Here is an 11,609-nt window from a genome sequence, read left to right on the forward strand (position 1 = left end):
GTGCAATATTGATCATGTGTTGGTAGACGGTGCGATCCATTTTGTCTAGAAAAACTTTGTTCACAAAAGTTTGCTTGAATGTTTTACGATTCAGCGCGAAAATGAATGGAAACACCTTAAAATGTCTAAAGTCAATTTGATATACCAATTTGATCGCAACACAGCATGTGACATCATTACACATCAGTTATTATTCGCTTTAAAGCCGTTGGATGGAAACACACTTTCACCAGCTTTTTCGCATGCGTTTTTTTACTGAACTTCAGATAATTTGATTGACAAGTGGATGGAAACTTAGCTAATGTCGTGTCCAGACTTTTTGGACTAGAGTGCCCCAATTGGGGCACTGACTCTTGCAGTGATGGTCCAAAAGAAAGCTATAAGGGAAAGTCTTGTTTAGTCATCAAACCAGGCAGATAGATAATTTATGATAATGGTTAAACACCAAGGTTTTACTGCACGTACCTGTGAAGTATCAGGGACCTCATGAGCATGATGAGACTGACCAAACAAGACAGGGTCACTGCACAGAGGAAACACACTAACAAACAACATGGAGGGGGGGGGAAAAAACTAAAATTAGGCAACTGTTTTATGACGACACACTCCCTGATTTTATTTATTGTTGTTGCCCCACACACCTTCCAGCAGCCAAGTATAGAAGATCAGAATTTTGACAACCTCCATCCTGTCATCTGAGAGGACGATCCCAAAGCCCAGTAACAGGAAGGCCATGTTTTCATCAATACCAGCACGCACAATATGGACAGGGGGGATTACCATGACGACCAACAACAGCGCTATCTGAAACACGTTGATCAGTCATTCACGTAATACATTTATGCTCCACAATGGCAGACAGCAGTAACTACGTTTTGTCTGATTTCAGAGGGTAAAGGTCATGACGGCGGTGTACATACAACTTACATGATATATTGCCACAAGGGCAACAAATGCTGATACTGCCAGTTTTAGTGGAAAACAAAACACTAAAGAGAAATAAAAGAAAAAGAAGAATAAGTCACAGTCACTTCTGTCATAGTGGAGTTTATCTCAGTCATTTTAGCATGAGTCCCTCTCCCTTTCTCCTTTGGTTGTGAGCAGCCGGCATTTAGCCAACCCAGCCCCAAAGCGTTGTGCAAATGATAAGCAATGACATCACCAATATGCAAATGAGCCGCATCTGGTGATTTTTAGTGACTTTGGGAGTTAGTGCTGCTACTTTCATTCAAATTAAAAACGAGTTTGCAACACTGTTATCACATGCAGTCCCTCAATTTAGCCTTGTGCAGCAGCTTAAATTGTATTGCAAGTAATTGTGATTTCCTAATCTTTCGACAGACAGACAATACCCTGCGTACCAGCAGCATGGCTGAGTGTTAGCAGCATGGGAAACAATGGGCTTGAATGACACTCCCACACTGCTGCACAACCGTACGCTAATTCGATTAGATTTGGTGTGAAAGCAGCCTCAGGGACTAAAATGTTTACTGTTCACTGAGTGGACATAGATTAAAAAAAGAAATTTAAAAATCTCTACTTGTATGAGTGCTCACACCTTTTTCTGGTATATAGATATAACTTTTAGGCACCTCCAGTATTCTCTCTGCCAGCGTTGGTTTGTCTGTAGCTAAAGAGCTTCAAGATATATAAACACAGAGAAGATATCATGTTAGCAGCATGCAGTATGAATGATCTTTTAAGAAACCTTATTATATTATATGTTAATATGAATAAAATATAAAAAAACACTCAATCTCCAGTCACCTGGCAGTTGAGGACTTTTTCTTGAGAAGTAACTTCACATATTTGGTGTAGTAGCTGCTGTCAAGGTCCTGTGAGGAGAGGGAATCAGACTTCACATCAAATGATCACTTCACGATGAGTCACTGTGTGAGAGGATGTTGTTAGTAGAAGGTCATGGGATTAATTTCCATAATGATTCACAGTGAAAATCCTTGCTAAAGTGACTCTTAGGAAGGTTCAGCATCATTTCAATGTGAGAAACATTATTGTGTGTTATATTCTGCGTCATTTGGAGTCTTGATACTGCCCATTCTTGTTAATCGTGACCTGAAAAGAAAATCCTCATTTTCAGTGGATGAGCCAAACCAATGTGTTTTAACAAGCATAACTACAAATACAAGAAAATAATAGATTATTGACTGAAAGTGCTGTTTTTATTGCTTATTCGTTGACTCTCATAACAGGGATTCCTGTAGACTGAGTAAACCTGCTGTTAAAACAAAAACTCTCTTGTATTTATACGTTTGAAAGGGGAAAAAATAGCAACTCCCTCGTCATAATCTGCTCAAGGACGCTGTGATAAACCCACTCTGTTCTGCACAAGCTGCTTACAGTAATCATGGTTGTGTTTAACATAGTTGAAATTCATGTTTTTCTTGCTTCAGTTGCACCAGAGATTAGTTTACATGTTGGTATTTACACTTATATCAGAGGACAAATGGTAGTTTTGTACTGGCTGAACTTTTCTCACCTCGTCAGTCTTTGGTCCTTTGACAAATAAGAAAAGAAACTGGACACAGAGATATGCAAGGCAGGCCAGCTGAGGCAGACTTGCAAGCAGAGCGTAGTACTTATAGACCTGTGAGGAGAAAAATAGAAAGAAATTTAATGTTTTGAACTATCAATGCACTTACAGTAGGATCTTCCCGAAAACAGTTTGGGTTTTATTTATCATTGTGTGGTTTTAGACGCTGGGGGACTTCCTTTGACACACTGAGGTCCTCTCTCCTTTATCTTTCCACTTGTGTGCATTCCTGTACCAGAAAGGCTTACTTAGCATTTACTTAGTTACTGGCCCAGCTCTGGGGAGTTATTCCCCGGAGTCCTTATGTTCTTTTTCCCCAAGCATGTTTCTTTGGATCAGGGAGGTTCCAAAATCAGGGTTGCCGCTGTTGCCGTGGTCCTGTACACGCCCTGCGATGCCCTGTTACATCCTGCTACGCTCTACGATGCTCTGTTACATCCTGCTACGCTCTACGATGCCCTGTTACATCCTGCTACGCTCTGCGATGCCCTGTTACATCCTGCTACGCTCTGCGATGCCCTGTTACATCCTGCTACGCTCTACGATGCCCTGCTACGTCCTGCTACGCTCTGCAATGACCTGCTATGTCCTGTTACATCCTACTACGCTCTACGATGCCCTGCTACGTCCTGCTACGCTCTGCGATGACCTGCTATGTCCTGTTACATCCTGCTGTGCCTTGTAATGCCATGCAGTACCCTGCTATGCCAAGAACTACTATTTCTAGTCACTGTTCCAAATCTTTTACTGTGACTATTATTGCCACTACCCCACTTGGCACCGCCAGACACCGCCTACCAAGAGCCTGGGTCTGTCCGAGGTTTCTTCCTAAAGGGGAGTTTTTCCTAACCACTGTCACACTAGTTGCCTGCTCTTGGGGGAATTACTACAATTGTTGGGGCTTTGTGGTCTAGACCTGCTCTATGTGTGCTGAGACAAATCTTGTTATGAATTGATTCTATAATTAAAAAATGTTGACCATGGTTTGATTACACTCTTGCATTGCCAGACCTTCCGCTACAGTGCTGCTGAAGAGTTAAAAGTGCTCTGGTTTATTGGTATTTGTTTAAACCAATCACAATTGTCTTGGGCGGTGCTAAAACAAATCCAGGCATTTATGTTTGTTGCTCCCTCTACCTGGAACACGATCCATGAAACGTAATGAGACTGATTAGTTAGTGGTCTCATTGATCGCTTTTTAAGAGGATGTTGATTGGAGGGAGCCACATCTGGCTGTAGATATTTTGCCTGATGCGTTTAGGATTGTGGTTGACTTTCAGGGATTTGCTGATTCAGTTGTTTTATGTTTTTAGTGTTTTTGTTTAATTCATGTTCATGTGTATGTGTGGTTGTGCTACCTGTCTTGATTTTGAATCTCAATGAGTTTGTTCCTGGCTGAATAAAAATAAAACAATTAATAAATTAAATAAATATGCGTCTCAAGAAGGGACGTGTTTTGGTGGAACATGTGCACTGTACATTCAAAGGTTGTCTTAGACGTGCAACAGAAAACTGAAAACAGATCAGAGTCTAGATAGCTGAAGCAAAGAGTGAAATCCAGTGGAATTTGCAGCGCACCGGAGCAATCCCAGAAGTTAAACATCATGGATCAGTTACATTGAGATGTTGTTGGTGTCTCACCTCTGGAGTCACTGGACAGTCGAACTTTTGCCACACCAGGACCGCGAAGTGAGTGAAGGAGAGGAGCGTCCCGAACACGTAACCTGCTTTGTGCTGTAGCGTGCAACAGACCAGCAGAGGATAATACAGGACAGGATAGTAGAAGATGGCGATTATCTTCATGTACTCTGAAAAACAAGGGATAAAAGAAAGGGATGTATCATTCCCGGATGTGCAACATCTCCCTAAATGTAACTTAATGTGATTATATCACTGTCACAGTTGATGTTAGTACTTATTATGTGAATTCATCTTAACATATGTTAAAAAGCAATCAGTTATTTAAAAAATAAATTAAAAACAGGTTACTCCGTGTAACTGCACATTCTGAGAATTTTAATAACAATTATCTAGAAATACCTCGTTATGGTTCTAAAGAATGTCATCTTCAAAGCAAAATGGCAAATATTATTTCAACAACAACTCCTATTAGCCTATCAATGCAGCTCTGTTTTTTTCAGTACAACTTAAACACCCAAATGTCCACCTTTAATTTCCGCTGGAGTATCTTTGGAGAAAGGCAGAGGGTCTGGGGCAATCACGAGCATGGACAGCTTGCTAAACACCTGCCCAAAAACAGCCATAACCAGGCCTTTTTGCTGAGTCTGGTCCAGGAAGTTGACTGGACTGTGAGATCGGAAACAGGAACCGCAAGTTAACATGAGACAAACCTGCAGTCTTACGTCCCATTTGTGATTAGACTTCCCAATATTCACCTGAAGATATTAGAGGATCCTCTTGCAAATCCTTGGCAGAGTTTGTTTTTCCTGGTGAGAGCTGCCAGGATTAACATGACCACCAGCTACAGGGGAAATAAAGTAAATATATCAGGACCTATGTTAGGGTTATAACAGTATATCTTTGCATAATACATTTTGGAATATAATAGATTGGTGAATCAACAAAATCTCATCACTGTTTCCTCCTAAAAGGGAGTCCTATGTCAGTCTCAGGTGCTGGCTGAAAACGTTGGTTGCTCACATCATCACGAAACAGACTGTGACATGTGGTTAAAAGTGTGGGATCAAGAGCTGGTAAGTGGACTTTGAGTTAAACGTTAAATTTTGTCAAACAACATTCTCATCAAGACAGGTTTCATCCTGTTAGCTTTCTGCAAAGATTCCGCTCGTTTAACCTGATTCAAAGATTCTGTTATTTGTATTTTGAGCTGAAATCTATTGGGGGAATTGATTGAAAACATGACTTGAAAGTGTATTTGCGTTTTTTATGTGGGAGGCAGAACAAATAAGTTCATCTCCATTTAAATGTCAATCTGAAACCAAATCATGTGCTCAACTTAGATACAGTTGTGGTCCCAAGGTACATACACTGGTAAAACACAATGTTATGGCGTCTGAGTCTTCAATAAGTTCTACAACTCTTATTTTTCTGTATAGAGTGATCGGAACACATACATGTTTGTCACAAAAAACAGTCATAAAGTTTGGTTCTTTCATAAATTTATTGGTCTGCTGAAAATGTCACCAAATCTGCTGGGTCAAAAATATCAATACAGCACCATAGTATTTGGTTACATGTCCCTTGGCCATTTTCACGGCAACTAGGCGCTTTTGGTAGCCATCCACAGGGTCCTGGCAAGCTTCAGGTCGAATGTTTGACCACTCTTCTTGACAGAATTGGTGCAGTTCAGCTAAATGTGGATGTTTTCTTGCATGAACCTGTTTCTTTAGCACTGTCCACATGTTCTCAATGGGGTTTAAGTCAGGACTTTGGGAGCCATTCTAAACCTTAATTCTAGCCTGTTTAGCCATTCCTTTCACACTTTTGATGTGTGTTTGGGTCATTGTCTTGTTGGAACACCCCATGCGCCCAGACCCAACCTTCGGGCTGATGGTTTTAAGTTTTCCTGCAGAATTTGGAGGATCCTCCTTCTTCATTATCCCATTTACTTTCTGCAAAGAACCAGTTCCACTGGCAGCAAAACATCCCCAGAGCATAATACTACCACCACCATCTTGACAGTAGCATGGTGTTCCTGGGATTAAAGGCCTCACCTTTTCTCCTCCAAACATATTGCTGGGTGCTGTGGCCAACAGCTCAATTTTTGTTTCGTCTGACCAGAGAACTTTCCTCCAGAAGGTTTTATCTTTGTCCATGTGATCAGCAGCAAACTTCACCGAGTCTTAAGGTGCTTTTCTGGGCAAGGGCTTCTTTCTTGCACGGCAGCCTCTCAGTCCATGGCGATGTAAAACACGCTTGACTGTGGGACTGACACCTGTGTTCCATCACTTCCAAATCCTTGCAGACCTGCTTCTTGGTGATTCTTGTTGACTCTTGACCATCCTGACCAATCTCCTCCGGCGCATGTGATAGCTTGCGTTTTCTTCCTGATCGTGGCAGTGACACAACTGTTCCATGCACTTTATCTTGCGTATAAGTGTCTGCACAGTTGCTCTTGGGACCTGTACCTGCTTTGAAATGGCTCCAAGTGACTTCCCTGACTTGTTCAAGTCAATAATTCGCTTTTTCAGATCCACACTGAGTCCTTTGACTTTCCCATTGTAGCTTTTGTGCTGAGTCTAATCACTGGGTCAAATGAGCCCTATTTAAATGGCTCATGGAAGTCAACAGCTGTAGTCAATCAAATCACTTAGAAGAAGTGAAGAGGCCATGACATGAGCTAATTTATTGACACAACTCCTACATCACCAAAATTGACATATTTTGTTGCTGTATGTATATTTTTGACCCAGCAGATTTGGTGACATTTTCAGCAGACCCATAATAAATTTATGAAGAACCAAACTTTTAGACTGTTTTTTGTGACAAACATGTATGTGTTCCGATCACTCTATCACAGAAAAATAGAGTGTGTAGAACTTATTGAAGACTCAAGACAGCATAACATTGTGATTTTCTACAAGTGTATGTACACTTTTGACCACAACTGTACGTGATACCCTTTTCTTGTAACCTTAGGCTACTTCAAACATTTTTGCCTTGCATATCTGTCATAGCACTTTGTACACTCTGTTTTTAAAGATGCTATGCAAATAAAATGAATATTATTATTATTATCATTATTTGTCTTAACCCTCATGTTGTCCTCGGGTCAAATTGGACCCTTTTTCAGTTTTTTATCACAAAAGATGGGCCTTCGAAATAAGCGCTGAAAATATCAACATTAGAAATATCACTAATAACTCAATAACTTTGGAAAAAAACATCAAAAAAAGCACCCACAACATTGAAAAAGTGACAAAAATGTCGGAAAAAGCGATAATGGTTGACGGGAAGACAACACAAGGGTAAATTTGCTCCTGCTAATTCTGGTACTCTGGCACATCACCAACTGATTGGTCAATATCTGCTACATAACTTGTTTGAGTCATACTGTATTGTACCTCCTTTAGGACAACATTTTTAGTCAATGCTAAAGTACATTTTCCGTAGTGTTGTCAGCTACAGTATCTCATGGAAACTACGTGAATAACAAAGCCAAGCAGCTTTGTAGATGCAATTGGAGTGGGGGATAGAGCAGCAAATTGTACATGAGTGCCTTAAAAAAGGACCTAAGTTCTGAACTTTCTTCAGACGTCTTGTTATTTCTAATCAGCTACGGTGACCCAGCTGTCACAGTTTTTTTTAAATAGGTCAATATCCATTCTGTGTGTACTGTATGAGGAGTTCTCTGACGTGGCCTCCATTTATAATTGGGACAAACATCGTTAAATTGAACATCTGCCTGAAGTCAAGCGGATTCATAGAAAAAACACTGAAGGATTTGATGGAAGATGCAAAAACTTCAGAACACAATAAACAGTCACTGTATTTCACTCATACTTTACTTAGGAGGACAATGCAGTCTAATTATTGTGTTTGGGGTGTTCTGGGGTATTCCAGGGTTTCATTCAGAGGGTTCTAGGGGGTTTCAGGGGGTCCCAGCAAAAAGAGGACACATTCATTTTCATTAGAATTCCATCCATCAGTAACACAATGACAGAATATATGTCTATTTTGGTCATGGGTTTCATACACATTCTGCACTATAACATCTGAAAACCAAAATCCTGCGATCCTGAGACCCCCGCAAAAATTTAAATCTCATCAAATGATTCTTTGGCCTGATGTGTGTCAGTTTTGGGGTCCTTCACGCCAAAAGGTTTGGGAAACACTGGACTACGCTTGTTCTGCTTCTGACTCAGGCTGTGCCGTACTCACGTTGTAATTCTGACGGCTCACAGCTAAAAGTCCTTTGTCATGAACAGAAATTACTAACCGTAAATGCATGTATTTGACTGCATCGCTCTGCATTATCCCTTACATAACGGCGCCATAGACAACAAATTTTGGTCTAATCTACTCTTATCAACATCCAATAAAATGTGCTTTTTCTTTGCAAATTTAGGCCTGCAGTCATTTTTTTTTAACTTGAGTGTACTTACAGATATTGACAGCATGCATATGTGGAAGAGCTTGTCGTCCACTGTGGGGTCACATGGTGAAATAACTCTGTGACAAAGAGGCAACACACATTAAAATATACAAAGCTGAATTTATACCAATAACAATAAACAGATGCATGTTGTTAAAATGTTATTAATTTATATAATAGCGCTAATGCCGCTATTGTGTTAGCTGAACTATACAGAGACGATAATGTGTGTGCACTAAAGGTATTCTGTTTTGCATGTCGTTTTTATAGAATGTCGTTTTTATGTATTTTAAATGTGTAACACCACTTGAGCCACAGTGAAACATTGTTTCATGTATATGGTTGAAATGACAATAAAACACACTTGAGTTGAATGCCTCACTGTCTGTCTATGTCAGTAAATGTTATGCGTGGCTTGGGAGTGGACTCTTCGAGTAGCGAAGCAAGTGCATTCTGGGATTTGGTGTCTTTCATCCACATGAGCCAAAAACACATTTTCTGGCTTTTCTCGGCCTAGAAGGCACCAAATTCAACAGGAAATTCACATTTCTACTACATAAGTGATCCAATTGAAAGATACATTCATCTTTCCAATGGTGAAATATGCCTTTAACTAAGTAGTTTTGGTGTTTAAACAAAACCAAACCTGCAACCATTTCACAATGTTAAAGTTCACGTTCAAAATCAACCACGTCACCAAAGAGCGTTTGGGTTGAATTCATTTAAAACAAAGATGGCTGCCACTGGAGAATTGAGATGTCTAAATTCCGCCATCGCGTCTGTTATAGAAGATTCATTTAAAAGAGAAACAGAGAACTGCATGGGATTCGGCAAAAGTTTAATTTATCAGCTGGCCCACGTCACATACTCCGTTGCTCTGATTGGTTGTAGGTCTCCAATTGAGTGCGGAGGCCTTTTCTTACCTGGTTCGGTTGAAACACGCCCCATAATCACAGCTTAATGGAGCTGAGTCAGACACATATTCTGACTAGAATCTGAGTATGACGACATCAGGCTTCTAGATTACAGGGTAGGGAACAAACGACCCATATTGTAGGAATTTTAAGATTTCCAGATGTTCAAGTGAAATCAACACTTAATTATGCAGATATCAAAGTTGCTTTCATCTTTGAAAATGTTAAATTATGCACAGTAACAAGTAAAATCACCGACAACCATCACTTTGCGGCTATTATGAAGTTACCAGCAATCAACGAATCAATTTTCCAAAGTGCACTTGTACATAAAGTCAATACTACAGCCCACTTTGACACCTTTAGAAATTGTCTTCAGCAGGGGGGTTATACTCACTCTTTTGGTGGATTGGTTGGCTCTGCGTTGTTTGTGTACCAGTCTGAATAATCATAGTAGGAATATTCAAAAGGCTCGAGTTCGACCTTGCTGTGATTCATGGCAGCTGTTCAGTCGAGTCAAACAGGATGAAGCAGGACGGTTAAAGATCCAGAGCGCTCCGGATCCTCCTCCTCTTCCTTTAGTCGAGGAACCTCGCTCAGTGGTCTGCTGCTGCTGGAACTTGTCAGGAGAGTTTGGCTCAAATACCCAGACACATTCCAGTTCAGCTGAGAGCTCAACACAGATTAACAACTGAACAGAGGGGAGTGAGAGGACAGAGAGGGTCAACAACACAGTGAATGAGAGAAGAAGTGGAGGAAGAAACCAATGTGACCCAATGTGAGCTCTAGTGATGCTTGAAGTTATGTTGAACTCAGGCCTCCTATCTGTTGAACATCTCAACTTCAGTTTGGTTTAAATTATAGATGTTATTACAGATGTTCAGTGACATAAAAGACGTTGCCATCAGTTTTTTCAAGGCTAACACTTTATGTACTTACCTTATTGTACAGTTTATGCAAACTATTAAAAGTGTGTTTTTGTCTGTGCAATGTTATCCCAATGGAATGTCTTTGTAAACAACCCATGTAACTTCTGATGGTATTGCATAATTTGTATTTATTATGTTGTACCTTATATTCAGTGGTTGAGTGTAACTAAGTACATTTATTCAAGTACTTTACTTGAGTGTAAATTCAAGGTACTTGAAAGCTGTCGTTACTTTACAAATTAAATGTTTCACCCACAAAACATGAAAAGCTTATCAAATAGTGGTTATAGGTAAAATAACCCAACAGAAATAAAAAAAATAGTTTTCATGCAAAAATGCCATGTTATGGTTCTAGCTCTTCTCATGGGAGGATTTGCTGCTTGTCATACAATTAGTGTAATAATTTTATTTTGTTTGTTTTTTTGGGCTCTGGGTATTTGGCGGCATTTCTCTCCATTTTCTGAAGTTTCACAAACCAATCAACAGATTGATACAGAAAATAATTAGCAGATTGTTCCAGAATGAACATAATTGTTTGTTGCAGACTTATTTAAAATATATTTTAGCAAACCAAGGATTTAATTTGATGTCAGAAAGACCGTAAAATGTGATCTCTCTGACTTTCTCACTGTGCCTACACGCATACATTTCCCTCTGTGTGTTAAAATCTTGCTGGTGAAGTGAAACACCCCCCTCCCCAAACCAAAAATAGAAGCAATGTTGATTTGCTTCATGTTATCACATTGTCTGATGGAGTGTGTGTGTGTTTGTTGTATTCATGTTGAAATAAAGCACTCTGTGGATCTCATGGTGTTAACTTGCTGCCTCTCGCTGCCTGTTACTCAAGAGACTAATCTTATAATAATATGAAAATCTTTCATTTAAACAGGGGCAACCTTTGTGTGAAAAGAGCTTAGGAAAGAGAAAGAGAAATGAGAATGTGGATTATTTTACACGTGAGGTAAGTATGGTGACCGACAGGGGCAAATGCTCTGCAACTTAAAGTTAAACAGATTACGCTCATTTCCAGGTTCATAGTTATATTTTGAGGTTGGACCAGAATAGGTTTACATGGTTTTATTTTCAAAAAACACCTTATTTTGTTGTACTGCACATTGCTGCGGCTCCTCTTTTCACCC

At 39.9% G+C, this 11,609-nt stretch overlaps 1 protein-coding gene across 2 annotated transcripts in view; it reads right to left on the bottom strand.

Annotated features, from left to right (window-relative positions):
* Positions 1-10,244, bottom strand: part of LOC116689459 (receptor for retinol uptake stra6) — a 16,713-nt gene extending 6,469 nt beyond the window's left edge. The window contains exons 1-11 of one of the 2 annotated variants that reach the window (XM_032515999.1): positions 9,939-10,244; positions 8,638-8,704; positions 4,948-5,033; positions 4,719-4,858; positions 4,193-4,359; positions 2,498-2,605; positions 1,768-1,835; positions 1,559-1,638; positions 928-989; positions 642-804; positions 466-541 (exon numbers count right to left, since the gene is read on the bottom strand). In XM_032515999.1, coding sequence (XP_032371890.1) covers positions 466-541; positions 642-804; positions 928-989; positions 1,559-1,638; positions 1,768-1,835; positions 2,498-2,605; positions 4,193-4,359; positions 4,719-4,858; positions 4,948-5,033; positions 8,638-8,704; positions 9,939-10,039 — 1,118 coding nt within the window. In that variant the 5' untranslated portion in view covers positions 10,040-10,244. The remainder of the gene's footprint in view (positions 1-465; positions 542-641; positions 805-927; positions 990-1,558; positions 1,639-1,767; positions 1,836-2,497; positions 2,606-4,192; positions 4,360-4,718; positions 4,859-4,947; positions 5,034-8,637; positions 8,705-9,938) is intronic. The other variant, XM_032516006.1, reaches the window with a different exon arrangement.
* Between the last annotated feature and the right edge of the window lie 1,365 nt (positions 10,245-11,609).

This window comes from Etheostoma spectabile, chromosome 1, assembly GCF_008692095.1.
Source record: "Etheostoma spectabile isolate EspeVRDwgs_2016 chromosome 1, UIUC_Espe_1.0, whole genome shotgun sequence".
Lineage (NCBI taxonomy): Eukaryota > Metazoa > Chordata > Actinopteri > Perciformes > Percidae > Etheostoma > Etheostoma spectabile.